The following is a 23,983-nucleotide window of genomic DNA, read 5'->3' as shown; positions in this document are numbered from 1 at the left end:
GGCCGGCCCTGCTAATAGGTCACCATTAACTAGATAAGGATTTGGGTATTATTAACTACTATGCTGTCCCTTTTTTCTCACCAATAATTAGTATAAATTTGCGCCCATAATCATTATTAATTAAACACCTGTTAACTAATGCCACCGATTCCATTGATAACTACTGATGGATCAATTAATAAGAAGTCTCTTTTTCTGTGCCTACAATTATGCTGCAAAATCACCACTAACTAGTCATTAGTTAACAGTGAACATGTTCCCAAGTTGACTGGTTTATTATGATTACCAGAAAGTATTTTAGCTGTGCATTTTTTGTGTACCTTATTGTACTTCCAGAAAAATGTTTTAGTTTTATCCTTGTCAAACGAAAAGTTGTTTTCCTCTAAATCCCTGTGTATGTGTTGTTAAACAGTTTAACAGTTTTGTTAACTTGACAACATCTATAATTAGCTACTGGTGAATCAAAGTTTTACAGTACATGTATCTCAAATCAGCTATGAGGGCGGTCTGTCAGAACTGGCATGTGCAGGTTTGGGAAGGACGGTGTATAACATATAAAGAAAAGCTATAGTCAAAACAAATCCTTATCAAATCCGCATGGCAGGACATTTCTGAATTATGTTAAGGAATTTAAGATAATAAACAATGAGAAGTCTGGATGTGTGCATGCATGCTGAGTTTGGTATACAGTGAGTGGGTTTGTTAAGTATTATATGTAAACTATTTCACTCTTACTCTTTCTACTCCATTTCCCATGAGTCACTTCTGTTCCCATGAGTCATTGTTGTATCTCTGTGTCGATGGTTGATGACATGACTCGCTGAATGAATGAGCTCTGATGTACGAGAGAGACGTTCCTGTTCCGTGCTCAATGGTGAATAAATATGCATAGAGGAGGCTAAAGTTGATCCTGTCCCGGAGTCTTCTTCTTCTATCCACCGCGCGGATGAAAGATCGGAGCTGCGCTCAACAGGTTATGGGCCCAGACAGCAACGGACGCAAGTGAGTTTGAACAGAAGAAAAAGGCGCGAAGAATAACGCGAAGCTTCTGCTACTTGTGAACCAGCTCGGAGACGAAAAGAAGTTATTGTCGGGACGGTCTACATGCGACGTATTACGCATCACGGAATAAAGTTGCTGACAGTTGAAGGAAAGTAAAAGAACAACTGAAAGAGCGACGTGAAACATGGCGGGCAGATCAATGACGGGAATCATGGCGGCACCGCAGCTTTTCTTCGACGGATCCGAAGATAAGTATGCTTTGTGGGAAACAAGATTTCTGGGTCACCTACATAGCCTAAAGCTTAAAGAGACTATTTGACCAGCACCTGTTGGCGCCAACGCGGAACAACTTGCGGCAGATGGCAGAAAGAACGCTGACTGCTACGCGGAGCTAATAAGGCTGGTAGATGACAAAAGCCTGTCTTTGATACGACATGAAGCAGCAGATGATGGCAGAAAAGCCCTTGGGATTTTAAAAGAACATTATTCTGGAAAAAGCAAGCCACGAATAATAAATATGTACACATCTTTAACCAAGCTACGCATGACGGAAAAAGAGTGTAACAGACTATATAATAAGAGCAGAGAACATCATTGCAGCATTAAGAGATGCAGGTGAAATGATGAGCGACGGACTAATCATAGCCATGATACTAGCAGGACTGCCAGATTCATTCATGCCCCTAGCCATTCATGTGACACAAAATGAAGATTCAATCACATTTACAGACTTTAAAAGACAACTGAGAGTCTATGAGGAGTCAGAGAAAATGAGCAGAACAGAAGCTGACAACGTGATGAAAATGCATGTGAAACAGAGACAAAGCACTCACAAAACTCAAGCCACGTACAAGAAGGATGAAAGTACCACTGTGATATGCTACAAGTGTGGAATTAAAGGGCACAAGGCAAGATACTGCTTTAGAAAAGTGGTGTAATTTTTGCAAAAGCAATACACACCAAGAGTCCATGTGCAAGAAAAAGGGGAGACGAGATGAAGCCAGAAAAGTTGCTGTTGAACAAGAAAGCAATCAAGATCACTTCTTCAAAGCAAAGTACAACATGCAAGAAAGCATCCCGAACAACGTGAAGATGAAAGGCATCATGGTGGACGCAGGAGCCACATCCCACATTGTAAACGACTTCAAGAAATTTTGAAAGTTTTGACGACTCGTTTCAGGCTGAGACTCACTCAGTGGAGTTAGCAGATGGAACCAAGTGCAGTGGAATGGCGGAAGGAAGAGGGAGAGCAATGATCTACATACTAGACAACGCTGGAAATCAACACAGAGCCCAACTACGAAATGCACTCTTTATGCCATCATATCCACATGACATCTTTTCGGTGGCAAGGGCAGCCAATGGAGGAGCAACAATCACCTTCAAAAGAGGGGAGAGCATCATGGTCACCAAAGATGGTAGCAGGTTTGATATCCATGAAAATGGAAACTTGTTCTACTTACCGACTGTTGAAGTAAGTCCTGATGATCAGTGTAAAGTGTGTCATGACATTCAAACCTGGCATGAGATCTTAGGTCATTGTAACTATGATGATGTACGGAAGTTACAAGGTGTTGTAAAAGGTATGGAAATCAAAGGGAGTTTAGGAAAACCAGATCAGCTGTGTGAAGTGTGTACACAAGGGAAATGTACAGAAACCAGGAACAGAGAGCCAGATGCAAAGGCCAAGCAACCTTTAGAATTAGTCCATACTGATTTAACTGGTCCAATGCACACACCAAGCATGGAAGGACACAAATATACGCAATCTTTTACTGACGACTATTCAGGCACCATATTTGTATATTTTCTCAAGTCGAAAAGCGACACAGTGACAGCTACTGAAAGATATTTAGCCGATGTTGCACCTTATGGAGAAGTTAAGTGCATTCGTTCAGATAACGGCACCGAATTTACCAGCAGAGATTTCCAAACTCTGTTAACCAAGAACAGAATCAGACATGAAACATCTGCACCCTACTCACCTCACCAGAATGGAACAGCAGAAAGAGGTTGGAGAACACTATTTGACATGAGTAGATGTTTACTGATAGAGAACAAGCTACCGGATAAGTTGTGGAACTATGCGATACAGACATCAGCTTATGTAAGAAACAGTTGCTATAACAGACGCACAAAGAAAACAGCATATGAACTGTTTACAGGCAAGGAACCAAACGTATCCAAACTACAAAAATTCGGATCTGAATGTTTAGCTTACAAACAAGAAAAGAGAAAACTCGATTCAAAATGTGAACCAGGCATTTTCGTCGGATATGACAAAAACAGTCCAGCTCTTCTGATGTATTATCCGGAAACAGAAAAGATTCAAAAACACAGGTTAGTGAAATTCACTACAAAAACTACCAAAGAAAAAGAAACTCAGACACCAGAGAAGTACACAGAACATGATGTTGGATACATACATCCTCAGGTTCCTGAAAATGATAACGATGGAGATACAGAAAACAAACTAAGTCGGGATGATGTTTCTGAAACCTTACCTCAACAGAGTCAACGTGCACAACCAGGTGAAATCAGTGAGACTGTAGGCAGAAGGAACCCACCCAGAATCAGAAAGAAACCGGTTCATCTACAGGATTTTGAGACTGATAAGACAGTGGACAAAATGCAGGTATGCATAGACTCCTGTTATAGAGCAGTTTGTGACATTCCCCAAAACTTCAGAGAGGCAGTGACATCCAAAAACTCAAAACAGTGGAAAAACGCAATGGATGAAGAGATGCGATCACTCACTGAGAACGACACTTTTAAACTCACTCACTTACCAAAAGGCAAACAGACAGTGGGGGGTAGATGGGTATATGCGCGTAAAAGAAACATTGATGGATCAGAAAAATACAAAGCAAGATTTGTTGCAAAAGGTTACAGCCAGAGACCAGAAATTGATTATGAAGAGACATTCTCACCAACAGCAGACATGACGAGTGTTAGGGTACTTATGCAGAAAGCGGCACAGGAAAAACTCATTCTTCATCAGATGGACGTCAAAACAGCCTATTTACACGCACCCATAGACTGTGAAATATATATGGAACAGCCAGAGGGTTACGAGAAAAAGTCGGAGACTGGTGAAAAACTTGTGTGTATGTTGCAAAAATCTCTTTATGGTTTAAAACAATCAGGGAGAAACTGGAATGCAATGTTACATGCATGTTTAACCGAGAATGGATTTGAACAAAATTCAGCCGATAACTGTGTATTCAAAACAGAAAAAGGATGAAAAGGTCATTCTTCTAATATGGGTTGATGATTTAATTTTGGCAGCAAACAAAGAGAGTGTTCTGGAAAGTGTGAAAAAGATGCTAACTGAGAGGTTTAAGATGAAGGACATGGGAAGACTGAAACATTTCCTAGGAATAGATTTTGAGCAGACAGACAGTGAAGTCAAAATGTCACAGGAAATGTATGTAAATAAGCTACTGGAAAGGTTTGAAATGAAAGACTGTAAGCCAAGAGAAACCCCATGTGAGTCAAAATTTGTGTTTTCAGAAAATGCTGAAAAAAATGAAAGATGCAAGAAAATACAGAGAAGCAGTGGGAAGCTTAATATACTTATCCACTTGTACTAGACCTGATCTTAGTTTTGTGGTTAGTAAGCTACCCCAGCATTTTTCTGAGCCAACAGAACAACACTGGAACACAGTGAAACACGTGCTCAGATACTTTAAAGGTACAGCAAAACATGGATTGTGTTTCAAACAAAATGCAGAAAATTTAGGACTGAAGGCATACAGTGATGCAGATTGGGCGTCAGATACTGCAGACAGAGGCAGCACATCTGGATACTGCATCAGCCTTGGTGATGGAAGCTCTTTCATCTCATGGAAGACCAGAAAACAACCCACAGTGGCATTATCCACATGTGAAGCTGAATATATGGCTTTAGCATCAGCCATACAGGAATGCATTTACCTGGAGCATTTGCTAAATGGTATAGATAAATATCAGTACAATCAGACAAAAGTGTTTGAGGATAACACTGGTACTATTGCCCTAGCAAGAAATCCAGTGAACAGACAGAGATGTAAACACATCGACATAAAGTATCATTTCATAAGGGAAACTGTAAAGAGTGGCAAGATAACTTTAGAATATTGCCCTACAGAGCAAATGGTAGCTGATGTAATGACAAAACCAGCCACCAAATCAAAACTGAGGAGATTTGCGCAAGACATGTTTGGCACCTAGACGTGCAAAAGTTCTTTAAGATGTTTTCCAAGAAAAGAGGAAACTGTTTTATGTTTGTGGTTAATATGAAGAGTTAAGAGCGAGTGGGGGTGTTAAGTATTATATGTAAACTATTTCACTCTTACTCTTTCTACTCCATTTCCCATGAGTCACTTCTGTTCCCATGAGTCATTGTTGTATCTCTGTGTCGATGGTTGATGACATGACTCGCTGAATGAATGAGCTCTGATGTACGAGAGAGACGTTCCTGTTCCGTGCTCAATGGTCAATAAATATGCCTAGAGGAGGCTAAAGTTGATCCTGTCCCGGAGTCTTCTTCTTCTATCTACGGCGGATGAAAGATCGGAGCTGCGCTCAACAGGGTTGTACCTGTGGAAGCATTTGTGTAGTATAATTAAAAAAAAAAGTCAAAACCAGAAATGCTTTTTTATTTTCAAAATGAAGCTATATTTTTGGACTCAAAATTAAAATGAAATAGCAATCCGCTAAAGTGCTTTTTCATTTTGTTCTTCAACACCGCTTATTCTGCCACTTAATTAAAATGATAATGAAAATGGTATTTGAAATTTCATTTTCAAAAAGTTCTCTGGTAAATGTGTAGCAAAATTCATTTAGAAATGTCTAATTTGACAATTAAAATGGATTAACAGAAATGCTTTTTAATTGTCAAAATGTAACTGTATCAAATGACTCAAAATGAAAATTAAAAACAACCTGCTCGTCATCGGCCACTTTACATAAACTCCACACGGACCTCCAGCCGACGCCAGACTTTTGTTCCCCTCTGGAGACAAGGCAAGGCAAGTTTATTTGTATAGCACAATTCGTACACAAAGTAGTTCAAGGTGCTTCACAAAACAGAAACATGCATTAAAATCGCAATACATCATAGAAATAATCAACGTAAACTTTACGCCTTCAGGGAGGCTGTCCCAGATTTTAGCTGCAGAATATTGAAACGCTGATTCCCCTTGTTTAGTTCTGACTCTGGGAATCAACAGGAGACCGGTCCCTGAGGTCCTCAGAGTACGAGATGGTTCATATGGCACTAACATGTCAGAGATGTACTTTGGTGCGCATTTGGATTCCACCTTCCACCCACCTGCCATAACAGTCATGATTATTATTAAGGGCCTGCTTGCTCATAATGTTTTAATCCGTGCAGTCAGTGCTTTTTTCTTGGTTGCAAGGACCTGGAAGAAGGGTTGGCATTAGGCTAATACGTGCTAAAATCATTAGCCGTGGAGGAACTCCAGGCGGTCAATCCAGCAATGAGCATCTTGTATGTAAATAGGTTTCTCAAACAGCTTTCCTGTAAATAGAGGTGTTCGCCAAAGATGTCCAATGAGACCGCTGTTGTTCATAATTTCGGTGGAATTACTAGCCATCCTTCTTAAATATTCTCCAGATTTTGAGGGTATTAACATTCTAGACAGGGAATTCAAAATTAGCTTGGTTGGTAAGGTGGGAAGCTACCATGCAGGAAAGCAGGGTTCGATTCCCAGAGGGGAATGAGCAATGGTATTGGGGGCAATTACCATATCAATGACAAGCAGTTAACATCACCCAGTGAGGGTCCTTCGTGCCTAAGGACCCTCACTGGCAAGACCCTTAACACTTCAGAGTGGTTTGGCTGCAGCTCCACAATATATCCCCTTTGTGGGATAAATTAGTACACTGTACTAAAAATACAGTGTACTAATTTGCTGATGTCATTTAAAAAAAAAATATGGTACCTGTTGTTATCAATAAAATACTTTGATTTTCAAGAGCATCTGGCCTTACTCTTAATCTCAAAAAATGTGTAATTTTACCTATAAATACCTGCAATCAAAGTAATATTGAAAAGATTCCTGTAAAAAGTCAAGTGAAATATCCTGGTCTAATAATAACAAAAAAACAGTAATGATAGAGAAAGTGTAAATATTACTCCCAGACTAAAAACAATACAGAAAACATTAAATCAATGGTCGGGACGTGGCTTATCAATCTTTGGCCGCATTCTATTATCCAAAGCTGAAGGTTTTTCTAGACTTGTGTATCCCTGCCACTCATTATATACATCCCCAAAAAACATCAAGTTGTCTAATTCTATTCTCTTTGAATTTATTTGGAAAAATAAGACCCACTATGTACGAAAATCACAATTGGTCAGAGATTATAAAAATGGCAGCTTAAAAGCTTTAGACGTTCAATCACAAATTGTAGCGTTTATAATGAAAGGGTTAAAAGACTGTATTTCCCAGCCTCATTCTATGTGGTATTATATCCCAAACGAACTCTTTGAGAAGGTCGGGGGACTGGAGTTTTTGTTGAAATGTGATTATAATCTATCAAAAATACCAATGAATCTATCAAACTTTTACAAGCAAGCCTTAGAATTTGGAAAGATGCTTTTAACCCATAACTTCTCCCTTCACAACACTGTTTTACGGAACAACAGATTTATAACTGTAAACGAAAAATCCTTGTTTATGTCTGAATGGTATGATAATAGTGTGTGTTTTGTCTATGACTTGATGCATACTGATGGAATGCTGTTATCAGACAATGAGTTTGTAACTAAATACAAACTTAAGGATTCTAGTAACTGTTATAACAAGTCTGTAAAGCAATTCCCATACCTTTACTTAATATTATTCATAACATACTACAATACAACACAATCAAACCACAATTTCCAGAATTCAAAATTAATGATATTTCCCTAAAAAATAAAAAATGCAACCGTAAATTAGTAACTCTAACCTTTAAACAAATAATTTTCTGCAACTTTAGTATAAACAATAGACACGACCTAGAAACCACCTTAATGGACAAATCTTTTTCTTTAAACACAAAGTACCCACTTCCACCTAAAATGAAAGAAACGTATTTTAAAATAATATCTCAAATTTACCCTGTTGGAGATTTTTTTACATAAAAGATTCAAATTTCAATCGGAACCATGCATACTCTGTTCATCTGAAACTGAAACGTTAGAACATCTCTTTTACAGTTGCAACCAGATAAAAATATTTTGGACCTATATTAACAATAGGTTGTCACTCAAAGTTTTAAATATTCCCTTTTTTTCCTTACCTGATGTTCTTTTCTATTTGGAAAATCTGGACCCAGGAATTTCTGATGTCATTAATGTTGTTTTTATTTTATTCAAACATTTCATTCATTTCTGTAAATGGAAAAATACATGCCCTTTGTTTAGTATTTTCTTGAATTATTTTTCTGTTTATTATAAGTGTCTTAAATGCATTCCAAACAAAAACAAGAAAACTACAGTAACTTATCAAAAATATCAAAGTATTGTTATTTTGAATTGTTTTTTGCCTTGCCTTTGCCTATTTTTAAAATGTTGTTTTGTTTTGTTTTTTCTATATGCTCATTTATAACGTTTGTTCACCCTAACTTGGTTTGTATATGAGCAAAAAAAAAAGGCACACACAGGGCTTATTACTATTATTGTTTTTTGGTCTTATGTGTGTGTTTGATATTAACATTTGTTTCTTTATTGTGCATGTGAATGTGAATTTCTGTAAATTGAAAAATGAGCAATAAAGTTTATTGAAAAAAAACCCAATGTGTTTAAAACTAAAAATACAAGTGAAAGTGTGCATTGTATGTAATTTAAACATTTTAAAAGTACAATAAGTTTGTGGATTCTTTTTAATTACATTGTTATGCTGTTGCTAGTAAATGATGAGTATTTCTTACCATTAATGTGACGTCTGGTGCTGCATTGTTTTACTGATGGTCTTGTAGTCTGGCTGATAAAATGTGAGATTGAGCTTCATGCACGCGTTGAGACTTCCATCGGTTAGACGAGATCCTAGGTTGGTCTTAATGTTCTTAAGATGTGAAAAGGACTGCTCACATGCGTTCGTGGAGCCAAACATCGTCAGTAGCAACACTCACACGCTGGAGTGTGAAGAATGTGACGGGCAGCGTGTTCCAAGTTTTGAGAATTAGCTGGTTTGCGGGTTGACGTTTTTTCTTTTCTTCCCACTTGTGTTGGCTCGCCAGCTCTGCTTGCTGTCGTTCAAGTCTTTCCAGATCTTCATTCAGTGACTTGAACTTATTTACCCACAAGTCTGAGGCCTTCAGGTCAGCAGCTTGTAGCTCAAAATCTCTGACAGAGACACCGGGGATGTAACTCAAGTCCGTGCCATCCACAGCGCACTCGTGTGGATGGGTGATGAAATTAAAAAGATAAATGCGCTCGCGAAATTCTCCAAAGCGCACTTTGAATGACTGCAGGAGATTAGTTGTGAAGCCTGTTAGCTGCTGAAGATCAAGATATCGAAAAGGGTCACTTGCTGTGCATGCATCTTTAAATTCTTCCAGTTTTTCAAAGTGCAGCAAGCGACCTGTTTCAATGTCGGCGATGAAGAGTTCCAGCTTGTATTCAAATGCAAACACTGCTTGTTGCAGGGATAAGATTGTATTTCCAACGACTTGCATTTTCCCATTGAGGTGGTTTAGATGTCCAGTCATGTCCACGAGATAATAGAAATTCAGGAGTGTCAGCTGATGAGTGTCAGCTAACTCAGGATGCTTGACATTTTTAATTTCAAGAAAAGTCCGGATTTCGCTCAGAAAGCCACAAAATGGCTGAGCACCTTCCCCCTTGACAACCAGCAGACGTTGCTGTGCAGAAGCAGACCGGGATAACTATTCCCAACTTCATCCAGCAGTGCTTTAAACTGGCGATCAGTTAAAGCTCGGGCAACAATAAAGTTGACCACCCGAACGACCAGTGACATCACCTCGCCAAGCTGCTTGCCACACATCTGAGCACAAGCGCCTCCTAATGTAGGATTCAGTGAAAACGTCTCTTTTCATGTTCATGAAGAAACGCGACATATCCTCTGTTTTCCCCCACCATGCACGGAGCACCATCAGTGCACACCAAAACAAGTTTGTCCATTGGTAGATTTTTTTCTTTAGCAAACTCATTGAAGGATTTAAATATATCCTCCCCTCTTGTTGTCTTTTTCAGAGGCAAAACAGCAAGACTTTCCTCACGTAGTGTGTCAACGTCTACATACCTTGCTATCATGCTGAACTGGAATAAATTGCTCACGTCTGTTAACTCATCCAAAGCGATAGAAAAAAACTGTGCCGCATTTATGTCCTTCACTTGTGTCGCCTCAATTTGATTTGAAATCATGATGGTCCGATCGTGAACAGTTCTTGAAGACAGAGGCCTGTCTTTTATCCGTTTTATTATCTTGTCTTTATCCGAAAAGTCGTCATAAGGTTTATTGGCAACATCAAGCATGAAAAAAATTTGGCAAACTCACCATCTGTAAATGGCTTTCCGTTTCTCACAATTGCCAAAGCACCAGCAAAATTAGCAGAATTCCAGTCACCTTGTTGGGTCCAAACACGGAGTTGCTGCTGGCTGACTTCCACTCTGGACAGTGGCTCGTGACATGCTTTTTTTCTGCTAAAAAGTATGATACTCCTTAACTTTTTTTCTTTTTGCCATCTTTAGCCTCAACCTCAACCTTGTTGAGGCTAAAGAGTTAGATAGCAAACAATGCCAGTTCACAATAAGCCGTTGAGCGGATCCTTTTGCGCAAGCGTACATCGCCCCGCTATTTACGACAAAAAATACGACAATCCCACTTGAACAGTGTTTCCACCTCATCTGCGTTGTATATGGGATTGATAAATAAATAGACACCTTGACATGTATTTTTGCCACTTTGCCACTGAAACGACTGTGAACCGGCTTTCTTGTTGCCGGTGACAGTCGGCGGTGACAGTCACTGATCCACACATGTGCAAAGGAGTCTACTGAAACATTTTTCATCTGCGAGCCAGACGTGGCCATTAAAAGAGCCAAAGCTTCCCGACCCCTGATTTAGAGTTTCTCCAATCTGCGTATCAGCACTTCCACCTTTGGCGATCCAGAGTTTCGGATTGCAGGGCTATACGCTCTGCTTTGTTGAGGCGGCTGCTGGTCTGAAGACAAAGCTAGCACGGGAGAAGTTTCGACGAACTGCGGTTCGTCTGAAGGAGGACCGCGGAAGGCGGAAATGCTGCTACGTAGTCCTGAGAAGCTGTGTACAATCATCAGGAGCGTACAACTGTCACAAAGCCCTCTCCCCAGCCGCTAACACAAGGCTACAAGCCTGGCTGCACTGCTCCTAGTAAGTCTGTATCTCTTAGTAGCCAGAGACACGGAGATAGCACTGACATCATCGCCCCCCCTCCCCTCTGGAAATGCCAAGTAGAATTGAGTTATGCGACAAGGTGGAGGTGAAAATGGAAATGCAATCCTCTCTTTGCATTTTCGTTTTAGTTATGATACAGAATAAGTGTTTTTAAGTTGGAAATAAAAAAAACCATTTTGAAATTTTGATTTTTAATTTTATTTTTTAATCATTTGAGGCAGTTACATTTTGAAAATGAAAAAGCGTTTCTGGTTTTGACTTTTATTTATAATTATGCAACAGAATCGCTTCATTAATTTACCAGAGAACTTTTTTGAAAATGAAATGTCAAATACAATTTTCATTATAATCTTAATTAAGAGGCAGAATAAGCAGTGTTGAAGTAGAAAATGAAAAAGCATTTTGAAGGATTGATTTTTAATTTTAATTTTGAGACATTTGATGCAGTTACATTTTGACAATTAAAAAGCATTTCTGTTAATCCATTTTAATTGTCAAAGTAGACATTTCTAAATGAATTTTGCTACACATTTACCAGAGAACTTTTTGAAAATGAAATGTCAAATACCATTTTCTTTATCATTTTAATTAAGTGACAGAATAAGCGGTGTTTAAGAAGAAAATGAAAAAGCATTTTGGCAGATTGCTTTTTCTTTTTTAATTTTGAGTAAAAATTGCAGCTAAATTTTGAAAATGAAATAGCATTTCTGGTTTTGACTTTTATTTTTAATTATGCTACAGAATTGCTTCCATAATTTACCAGAGAACCTTTTCAAAATTCATTCATTCATTCATTCATTCATTCATTTTTTAAACCGTTTTTTCCCTTTTTTGAAAATGGAATGTCAAATACCATTTTTATTATCATTTTAATTAAGTGGCAGAATGAGCAGTGTTGAAGAAGAAAAAGAAAGGCATTTTGTTGGATTGCTTTTTCATTTTAATTTTGAGACAAAAAAATGTAGCTTCATTTTGAAAGTGAAAAAGCATTTCTTGTTTTGACTTTTTTTAAAATTATGCTACATAATTGCTTCCATATGTACCAGTTACTTGTTTGGATTCTTAATAGACAATTTTTCTACCTTATGGAACATGATCTACCAGATTAGCATAGGATTATTATAGGTAAATTTCAATGTACCTAAAATCTGCAATTCCTGGGTTACTTTAACTAATTTTTATTTCATTTTATTTAACCCTTGTGCTATCTTAGATGACCCCACCCTTACATTGACGTGTTCTCCCTACCATGACAAAGGTGGGTAAAGGTGGAAAGATTTCTTGTAATCCATGGACACCAGTGAAGATCACACATCATTGAAGAAAAAAGGTTCAGCACACTGTCAAGTGGGTCTAGATGACCCAACTCCCAACGTTAAAGTGCCTAGGATAGCAAAGGCTTAAATACATATTCAAATGTATCTCTAGAAAAACATCAAATTTCCTGTGTTGAGACCAACTGGAATACAGTGTGTCAATACACACGTTTACCAGCAGAGGGAAGCATGACTACACGAAGACGATCATCTTGAATTCCACGTAAATTGTGTGCACTTTGCTGAGATTTAACTTTTAAAATAAACGAATACATACCCAAAATAGTTTGTAAAATCGTTACAGTTAATACATTTGTTTCATTGAGGGAATTGATTTCATTGTTCTTAAAGTTACTTCGTCTGTCAATGTCATTGTTTTGAGTGACAGCTTGAACCGCCAATCAGTGAGCAACGTGAGGAAGGCAAATTCAGAAGAGAATGAATAAAGGACGTACATGCGCGCGTGCGCTAGACTCGTGAAAGGGAGTATGAAGGGAGAAAGATCAACGCCTCCTCGTTAACTGGTGCCCACCATACCTGTGCGTGCTTTCTTCGTGTGCTACAGCGGCTTGTAAAAAAAAAACCCAAAAACAAATAAAAAATTAAAACTGCGATAAATATCTCGAAAAATCCCATAAAAGATCATCTTAGAATAAAGTCATGGTGCCGCACGGGCCGCGACAACCTGTGGAGTGTCTACCCGGAATGAAGTCGTAATTACGCCGTCTACAGCTCGAGAGAAGGGCGACCGAGTGCTGTAAATTCTGAATGGGACTGGAAGAGCGCGCGAATGGGATGCACGGTGAGCTTCATCTGCTGCGAGGAAGACTTTCTTCAAATGCCTGTTTACCAACAGGAGGATGAGAAGAGCAAAGGCAGCCTGAAGACGGTAAGAGAGGCATGCTGTCACGCATGGGAAACTGTTTATGTGGTAAAGCTATTATTATTTTTTTCTTCCATGTAAAATAAACATGATGGAAATTGTGTTTCTGGTGTTTTTAACATGTTCTAATAATGAAGGAGAACTATAAAGAAAATCAAGATTACAACTGCATTTCTTTTTTCAAAATAATTGTGAATCAGGAGCAGATGAAAAAAATGCAGTTGGAAGAAGCTTGTACTAGCAGTGACGTAGGTGCTACAAGCTCCCTGCTTTGCTCCATTCTGATGCATCAACTTGTATACCAATGGCTCCAATATTGCTAATCATTTTGTTGCACCGGTAATGTTAGCTTGGGGTTGAGAGGGGGTGTAAACTAGCGGGAGAAAGTGTAAACAAAAGGATGATGGGAGATGCGGTCAGACTTACTCCATGTTTACAACAGGCCTACAACTCAGAGGTAAATTTCTGATCAACTGCTGCCGCTCTGCAGAAACTTGTCCTAGAATATAACACAGGTTTTTTGATATTGCCTAAAAGTGGCATAATCCTAATCAAAAGACCACTGGAAACACTTTTACAATAGATGAAAAGGTGTTTGAATGTATTTAAATACTTAATGTGTATTTAAATCAAAACATCCCAGCACTATCTTTACGTAAATAATAAGATAAGACGGCGTGACCTTTGGTTTTGGCTGACAAACTCAAGTCAGGCAGACTCGACAGCAGTAAGAAGAACTCAGTCCTACATAAGGGCTGCTGCACAGGTCGTTAAATAAGCAGGAAACAGCCTGCACACAGCCATTAATCCAGGTATACTGGCTGTCTGTGCCTGCTTTGACTGAAGGTATTCCAACATGCTTCCTTAAGTAAATGAAGTAAACCATTCACCTTTATGAATGCTCAAGGCAACTTAAAAACAAAACAAAACAGAACAAAAAAACCTCCCAAGTTTGGTCACGCTTGCAGTAAATAACATCAGAAGAATCAGAACACCCACCTATCCTGAGGTAACAGATAGAACTCACACTTTGTTTTTATGATGCCTGGTTTGTTATTAACACACGCATGCATTTTTTTGTAGTCTCATGCGCTTTTTCTGACCTACTGACCGTGTCCACATTTAAATAAATCAGTAATCTTCACACTTACATAAAAAAGTCTCCCAAGATCCTCCAGTGATCCTCCACCTTCTTAGCTTGATTCCAATTTGAAGTCGTTAAATTCATCTGTAATGAATAGAGGTAGGTGAGCTTTTATTGTGACAGGTAGCGACGTGTATTGGCAAGAGTCTAGCAATACGACACATATCGTGATAGATCCAAAAGTTATACCGGAGCAATTTTTCAATCTCTTTATTTAATAAGTATGTGTCATGTTAACGGAGAACGAAAACAGACCCAGATGCTGGAACCCGTAAAGATCACAGACACAAGAATGGATCTAGTCACTGTTTATTGTCCAGGAGGAAACTGTTATTCAGAAGAAGTGTTATTGTGCTGAAGGAGGAATCTGTGATGGTGTTGGGATGATAGAAGAGCGTTAGTCCCAGTGGAGGAGGAAGTGAGTGCTGGATGCGGTCCAAGATGGTGAGTGGAGTATTCCTCGTTTCTGTTGTTATGCGTAGTTCACGTCTGGAGCGAATCGGTGGTACTTAAGGAATGATGATAGCGGCTGCGTGGCGAGAAGTTGTGGCGTGGCCAGAGGTCGAGTACTCAGGTGTAACCAGACAGTGAGTTGATGTGAAGACCCAGGCACGAGTGGTGATAGATACTGTAGACAAGGAGGTAGTCGTTAGTACACGAGCCAGAGTACAACGATCTAGATATAACTTTAGGTTTCAAGATTAACCTGACCCCAAGTACTGCACCACAGAGGGCAAACAAACTGGCGATGAATACTGGAGCAGGCATATCTTAAATAGAGGTCAGAGCAGGAGTGCTGATGAAGTGAGTGCCATGGAATAGATTCTACCTGGAGAGGAAGAGCAGAGAAGGGAGGGGGGGAAAAGAGTAGATCCTCCGGGGCACCATGACAGTATGACTTAGATTAAAACTCTACCCAAATGGTAAAATTAATTTTATTTAATGATCACATTTGGCTTTTACCCAAGCAAATTCAAATAGTTTTTTGTTGTTGTTGTAAATTAAGATATATTTGTTCTTAAACGGAACAGTCAACATTGTCCGATTTGCGTACTAAAATATTTATCGCTGTATGGAAAAAGATAGAATCAAATTTCCTAAACCAATGAGGTTCTGTAGGTAGTGCATGTTTCATAATAACAAAAACCACAAGGCTGGATGAATATTTAACAACTAGCGGTCAGGGGTTTAAGAGGAAAACAAGAGTCAGACGCTGAAGGACGCTCATAAATAATTCAATTAATATTGTCTTGACAGCATTTTAAATTGATACGATAAGTATTGCCAAATGAAATATTGTGATAGATTGCTGGTAGTTGAGAGGTTTTAGCAAATATTAGGGCTACCTATGTTTCAAAATGTTTAATACAGTTTGCATTATTCCATTGAATTCATCTATATTTACATTGATTTTTACAGCCGTTACCTGTGACAACTTGATTCTGTGTTACTACTGCTTTTTGATTGACTCCAGTGGTCTTTCATCTGCATCATACATTCTTTGGAAATTTTGTACCTACACTTGGTCTGCTTTTCCTAACCAGAAATGTTTTGTAGTTGTAAGAATGGCTCATATAGGGACAATATTGCCCAAGAAGTTTAGAAAAACTGCACAAAAAACAAACAAACAGCTAGCCTCGTCTTCTTTTTACTACTATCATATACTTAAAAGTGGCATGTTTACCTTCTAGACGTTTTTTCAGAGTTAGGTTATGTCCGAATTCCGTAACCCTAATCCCCAACAGACTATGTGCTATGTGAGACTGTCCAGTTCCCTGGATTTTAATGCAATTTGGAGACATGTTCACTACTTTTTTTTTCTTTTTAAACGTCAAAAATTATGTCACTCATTTGCTGAAGTCCATTTAACTCCCTAAAGTTGTTAGCTTCTGCCGTTTTAAAAACGACAATTCATTCAAATGCAAAGAATTGTGGTCTATATTCGTCAGTCTAGTGAGTATTGATGCACACTGGTTTTCTTTGTCTTTGTTTTCTTTGTATAAGCTGACATCTGGCTCCAAACTGTACCAAGGGCTCCAATATTGATAATCACTTTGTTGCACTGGTAATGTTAGCTTGGGGTTGTGAGGGGCTGTAAACTAGCTGGAGAGAACATGTAGCTACAAGGGGTTTCCGTGCCAGTCCCCAGCCCATATAAAAGAAAGAATTGTGTCACGAAGGGCCTCCAAATCAAGTGCAGAGTAAAAATCTCTGCCAAACCGCCTGTGCAAATCAGTGAAAGTTGATTTGCTGTGGTGACCCCTGAAGGGATATGCCGAAATGTGAAGTAAAAAACCTGACATTTTTCATGTCTGTAATGCACTTTGGTTTAACCCAGGGGTCGGCAACCGGCGGCTCCGGAGCCGCATGCAGCTCTTTCATGCCTGTGCTTCGGCTCTCTGTGTTTTTGTAAAATAACTATCATGTTTTAAGATTGTCGTGGTGCCTTTAACACTGCCAGGTAGTGCGAGCTGGCAGGAGGTTGAGAGCAGGCCTGTCTGCAGCTGTGAACGCCGGCCAGAGTCTGTTATGGGATGGAAAGTTTTTCTGGAAAAACAGTCGGCGGGGATCTCGTAGGGGACACATGAACGCCCCCCCCACCAAAACTTACTCCCAAAAAAAGCCTTTTTTCCGCCTAGACTAAAACCACCCATTTCCGTGTGAAATTAAATAAATTTGCGTTACAGCGCCCCTACTATCCTGTCACCTTGTTGCTACGATGACCGTATGTTGCGCTGTCTGTCTAGAATACGCTGGAGCCCCCCTCCAGTGTGCATGCGGGGGAAACAATAAACAGGTAGAGAGGTTGTCATCTATTAAATTAATATAATTTATTGGGTTTACTGGATTTAAAGAGAAAAAAAATAGAAACGTGTCTGGATCAAAGGGAATTTGTTTTAAAAGATGTGAAAGTCTATTCAAGGTTATGGAAAATGGACAAAAGATCAAACGAAAAAGCACGCTCATAAAGAATAAAAATAATTAAAATAAATAATTAAATAAATATTTTTGAATCAATACAAGCCCCTACTGTTGCGGCTCCCTGTGCTTTCATCTCAGTGGGAAACTGATCCAAATGGCTCTTTGAGAGGTACAGGTTACTGACCCCTGGTTTAACCTCTGCTCTTCTGTTTGAAGTAAACAACTGCAGGGTTTGCTTTCAACCAAATCAGGAGTCCCACTGTTCAGGTGAGCAGTTCCTCCCACCTGTTAAAGAAAACAAACTGTTTGGGAAAACAAACTTTGGTGTGGACCAAACAGCAAACCAACTGTAGCTACTATTAAATAGCACATATTGCTAAAAATAATTGGTTGTGATAAAACTATAACATTTCTCCGTAGTCTTTTTTTTATTTTATATTAGACACCTTTATATGATTGTTAATTTTTTTTTTTTTGCCTCTCGCAATTAGCATTTTTATGCGCTTAAATATCACATTTAAATCCGCATTGGAAAATAATACACTAGTATTTTTTGCACACTGTTGTCCTGACTTACTGCACTTTAATCAGGTTATTTATCCTGCTACTGGCAAGGGAGAGGTGCTTTGGTGTGTCTAAGCTCAAGCGACTTTATTTGGATATAATGAGCTTTTGGCAGCCATAGACACAGCTGGCACTTTCAGGGCTATGGGTACATGGAGATCTGTGGAAAGTGAGTGCCCGAGCACAGTCAGTTGAGCTGTGGTTCAAGTAATGAAGTGGTGCTTAAGTGTTGAAAATAGCCTCTTGAATGGAGCAGCCCAGACTCTGCCGGGCTGGAAGTCAACAATCAGCAACTGCTACAGGTTTTAGAGAAGCAACATTAAGTGTTTTCTGGAGTTACTGCTCTGTAAGAAGTTATGTAAATGGAAGGTTGAAGTTGAACTCTTTAAATACAAATACCGTAGATCACATGCACAGAGGAAGGCCTGTAGCGTCAAACTTCAAAGAGAGTAAGCAATAGCATAAAAAGTAAGAGCATCATGTAAACACATGTTGCCTAATCTTTAAAGTGGAGAGAGTTTGATGGGATTAATGAAGAATGTGTGCTTTGTAGTTGTCTCAGTTGTGGTGGAGAATGCGTCACAAAGGATTGACAAATGCAAATTTTTTTGGTTTTAGCAAACTTTTTGTTTTTGCATATATGAACTTTGATGTGTGGTATGAGCTCATATTTTATCGTCTGTTTCTTGCCCTCTGTGAAGAAACTATTGCCGGCAATGTATCCTTGTATAAATCATTGCAAGGACACTCCTCACTCAGAATAGCAGTTTGTAATCCTGGTGTCAAGTGTTGAGCAGCTGATGTTGAGAGAAATAAAAGGAAGTAAGAGGGTACTCTTAGGTCTTCTACTATACAGCTGTTTTGTCTAAATTAGTTTATGATAAAGACTTTGGCAATGTTGTGTTTGTTTCTTTCTTTTAATTGCTCTCTTCAGGGGTTACACGCTTCGCACATGTGATTGGGCTCTAGTTTTTATGGTGGATGCACCTTACTGACCCAACTCTGCATTTACCCACACTTGGGCTTCCCCATGTGGTTTCACTAACTTATACCAGCTAGTCCTAGGCGGTCTCCATTCAAGCACTTGGCCCAATGCTGCTTAGCCTGATTAGTCAAGACAGGGCATGTCCAGGGCAGCGCGGCTGTATTAACTTTACATAGAAGAGTTCTTGTAGACAATCACATTTTAGGGATATCTATATCTCTCTGTATGTTTTCTGCTTTGAGGGACATGTTAACACCTAGCTATGGTATATTGCTTTGATGCTATATGTTTAACAAAACAGACTAAATCCGATTTTCTGAATAGGACTTGCTTTTTCCTTGGGAAATTATGTTTTTCTGATTTGGTACATTCCTTCCAGAGGAGAACCCTTTATGTTAGCAACCGCAGAGAGATAAGCTGAGCATGACACAGGAGTAAGTTGGAACAGCGGCAAGCAGCAGGGTTGATTATATCAGTCAATGAAATTCATAATTGTGTCTTCTGTTGTATCACCATAATTTCCCCTATTCTATCAGAATGAACGAGAAGGGAGTTTCTGGGAGTAAATGCGGTTTTGGTTGCACAGACAAAAACACAGCTGGGATTTTTTTAATCCAACCTAAGGGCTGCACTGTGGTGTAGTGGTTAGCACTTTTGCTTCACATTGAAAATATCCTCATTCAAATCCTGGCTTTAGCTCTTTTGCTCTAGTGCATGTGTGGATTTTCTCCAGGCACTGTGGTTTCCTTCCATAGTCCAAAAACATGCATTGTAGGTCAATTGGTGAATCTACATTGTCCCTTGGAGTGAATATGAGTGGTTTTGATTGTATGGCCCTTTGACAGACTGGCAAACCCAATATGGGAGGGTTGGCTCAAAAAAGCATTGAAGAGCCACTCCAATAAAAGTTGTGTTTTGGAGTTTTTAACATGTTCTTGTAGCATTTTTTTCATGATGGAAGACACATGAAAAGGGATTTATTATTATTATTAAATCTGTGTTTTAGAGTATTTCTTTTTCCAAATTTTTATGAATCAGGACCAGAGGAAAAAATGCAGTTAAAAAAAACTCTTAGTTGTGACATAGAAACTGAGATTGGTGGGCCAAAGTCTTCCTGCTCTGCTCCATTCGGATGCATTGCTTTGTGGTTGTCAAGACTCAACTTCCAAACTTTAACAGCTCATATTTTTAGTTCTCAAACACAAATGAACTTAGGTCAAACTCACTGCTAAATATGTCTGTGAAGGCTAAAGGTATGGCAGGATAAATGTTGGTTATTTTAAAAAAACTAAAAAAACATGCTTTCTGAATGCATACAATGATGAATATCACCTTTGTTTGGTCTGCTGAAAGCCTGATAAAAATCAAATCTTTTCCTGCACAGAAATTTGCCATTGAATGTGTACTCTGGCTACACGCCACTTGACACCCTGCAGGTGGCAAATAGTTAGCTTGTTTAAGCTCCTGCTCGAGGAGCAGCTTTCTTCAGAGGGATTGGAACAGCAGCACTGTGTGGTTGATTTGGAGGCGTTAGGATAAGTTTTGCAGACAGACCAAGGTAGCTAACGCTAGCTTAATTTTGGTACTTTAAATGCAGCTATTTCCTTAAAACAATCACACACCAGCTCCTTTAAAGTGTTGCTAAAACAGGGAAGCTGTACATAGGCTGTGTCCAAATGTGTTCACTACTACCTTATCTCTAAAAGATTATGGGACATCGTGGGACATGCATTATGTTCTATATTTTTGTAACATCACTGCACACTAGACAGACTTAGCTGTTTGTAATTTAGTGTATTATGAACTCAGCTATTATAGGAAAAACATTTTACATATATTTAAAATTTGATCCAGTGTTTGTTGTCAGCAGAAGACTGTAATATGGTTTGGTTAGAATAGGCTTTTAATTCAGTTTCTGGGGTGGGAGTAAATTCTTAAAAAAGTATTTAATGTTTCTTAGTAACAAAAAACTTTTTCAGATTAGTTGCAAGTGTTTGTGAAAAGAAAGACATTATTAAATCCAGAGATATTTCCGGCTACACCTAAATAACCCACACTTTTTGAAACATTGTAAACATTCTACCATACCTGATCAAGGGGGATCAGCTGATTCTGACTTATAGAAAAGCTGTTGTTCATATTGGCTTTGCACGATAGGAAACATTGTACGGACATAAAGTGTTTCCTATTGGCGCAAAGCCACTTTTCTGCGTCAGAATCAGCTGAATTACGTGAACTGCGAAAGCACTTCACTACTGTTAAGTGTTGCATATCAGCGCAGAGTTGCTTTTCTCCACTTCAGAACCCGCTAAGATTATGTTAATTGCGTCAATGGTTAAAGAGTTACGGAAGTTGAAAGAGTTTAAACACTGGAGCTAAAGCTTCGGTATAAAAGGGTTAAACACTTGTTGGGTCTAAAGTGAAAAGTGATTTTCTTCATTTACATAAAATCTGATAAATTTTTTCCACTTTTTCCAAATCTTTGCATTAGCAAGTGTTTTTTTTTTTAACAAACAAGACTAAACTGTAAGTATAAATAATGTTACCTTTTAACATAGAGCCAAGAAAATAAAGAAAGCTAGTCTTGATTGAACTTTCAAGCCTGTTAAGTGAGCCTCTCTATTTTCCTTGTCCCCCTGTCTCTAAATTCCCACCAAAGTGTCAGACAGGGGGCTTTCCTGGGATTTGAAGACTTTTGATAAAGGTATGCAGTGAACTGAAAGTTACCGGCCACCCCATATAGCATTCCACTGGATGCTTTAGCTGTGGGAAACAGTGCGTCCTCTGTGCTGTGTCTCTTGGGAGGCCTATCATTTCACTTCAACCTGCCGACACCGACCAGCACATGGGCTGCAAAACAAGACCCTCTCTGTGTGTTCCTGTGCAGAGGTGTGTAGTGTGTGCTTGACCCCGCGGACTACTGGAGCTATGTTAATCTCATATAGGAGGGATTCAGCAAATTAGATTTTGATTATCAACCAATCTATATACTGTAGACACTTTCACTTTCAGTATTGGTTTCTTCTGATTGATTATTATTTAAAAAAACATATTATGGTTTTTTTAATGATGTATATAGAACCCATGTCAAATGTTTTATGCAGTATTTGCATTTTTCTTAAAGATGTAAACAAACAATTTGACAACTGGACTTTGTCTAACAGATTTTTTTAACTGCATATTTTAAATTTTTAAAATTTTGTTGCTCCGTTTTTAAATAATTTAAAATGAATGAAGACGAAAAAACAAAACTTTGACAGATTAAAACAACAATCTTGTCTTTTGTGAACCTTAATTGCTGAAATGCGCTTAAAACAGTTAAGATTTTACTGTCATATTAGTGAGAAGTTGCCATTGCTTTAGTTGACTGTGAGACATTTCCCTTGTTTGTTGTTGTTTTTATTGTTAAGCGTATTGCTAAACTGCTATTATTTACATTACAGCTCTATTATTAAAGCCTTAAAAGATTTTAAGCCAGATTTTCTCAAAAACTTAAAGGTCAGTATGAGGTACGTATATTTAAAAAAACTTTTGTAAAACAATAAAATAATTGTCTGAGTCAAGCCAACAGATAAATATAAAGCTCAACAAACTAAAAGTCACATCAATCTTGTTTGATAAATTTTATAGTAATTTTATGACATTGGACACTAGTGTGTAAGAACAAGTGTGAAGATTAAGATTTTAAAAGATTCAATATTTTACACAAAATCGTTTATTTTATTTGCATGCCATAGAAGTGAAAACACATTTGTTACATTTTTCTTGTAGGAGTAAAACTTTATTTTAATATGTTACAGATATATATCTAAATTATATGCACATACTTTTTTTCACATTGGATTTTGAGAGATTACCACATATGTGATGCATTATAATGCATTTGGATAAGGGAATACAATGCAAGTCTCCATTGATTGTCTTTAATTGACTATAATTCAATAGTATGGTAGACAAATTCAGATGCAAAAGCCAATGTCTTCTCTTTAAAATGACAGTTATGTGTCCATTTTCTTGGAATATAAAAGCCTAAGACTTTGCAGATTCTCCCAAATACCGTCTGATAGCTTTATGTAGGAGCAAAAGTGGCCTCAGTACTCCCCCCCCCCCCCCATCTTTTCTATAGCAATTGGCATGAATGATAAAGCATTTGCACTTTGCAACACTGAAATCTTACAGTCTCACTGTAGGGGTTTTGGTTGCCTTTCACAGCAGTTCTGAATGAAGGACAGAGAACTTAGCTCTCTGGAGTTTCATCTCTTTGGTTTCACGTTGTGTCTTTTGTTGATAGCTGCAGTCTCTGTCTTTATTTTTTTAGGGTCTTTTTAGCTAAAGTCAGATACCCCAGGGCTCAAAGGGTAATTACCATGACAGCGAGGCAGCAGTTAAGTTTGACGGCTACTAAGTCGCCCGACATGTTTTCATCATCAGGTGAATGTTTTTCTTTGGGGATGTCATAAATCTCTCCTTTGACATGCTGCATTTACTCTGAATATACACACAGGAAGAAAGACCCCAGGTTTTTTCTTTCTTTACCTTTTACTTTGCACTAAGGCTTGTAACAAGCTGAGGCAGATCATTGTTGCCAGTTCTCCCTTACTACTTTTTTAAAGGCTAGGTTTGCACGCTAGGACATTCCATTGTAAAGGAATTTCATAGGTATTCTCTCTGGAATTTTGCTTTTTAGTAAAAAGTAAGCAAAAGTTGTATTGATTCCTTTATGTCTCATTTCAAAACCAAACCAATTCACGAGATTACTTATAAGGAAAAGAATTT

At 38.4% G+C, this 23,983-nt stretch overlaps 1 protein-coding gene across 11 annotated transcripts in view; it reads left to right on the top strand.

Annotated features, from left to right (window-relative positions):
* The first annotated feature begins 13,181 nt into the window (after positions 1-13,181).
* Positions 13,182-23,983, top strand: part of LOC101155555 (tensin-1) — a 172,530-nt gene continuing 161,728 nt past the window's right edge. For 7 of the 11 annotated variants that reach the window (XM_020712937.2, XM_020712939.2, XM_020712932.2 and 4 more), the window contains exon 1: positions 13,185-13,598. In XM_020712937.2, the coding sequence (XP_020568596.1) occupies positions 13,500-13,598 (99 nt within the window). In that variant the 5' untranslated portion in view covers positions 13,185-13,499. Of the gene's footprint in view, positions 13,599-23,983 lie in introns of all 11 variants that reach the window. The other 4 variants (XM_020712927.2, XM_020712931.2, XM_020712925.2 and 1 more) reach the window with 2 other exon arrangements.

The sequence above is a fragment of the Oryzias latipes genome, chromosome 21 (assembly GCF_002234675.1).
Source record: "Oryzias latipes chromosome 21, ASM223467v1".
Classification (NCBI taxonomy): Eukaryota; Metazoa; Chordata; class Actinopteri; order Beloniformes; family Adrianichthyidae; genus Oryzias; species Oryzias latipes.
The sequence above is the reverse complement of the archived record's forward strand: the minus strand, read 5'-3'. Positions and strand labels throughout refer to the sequence as shown.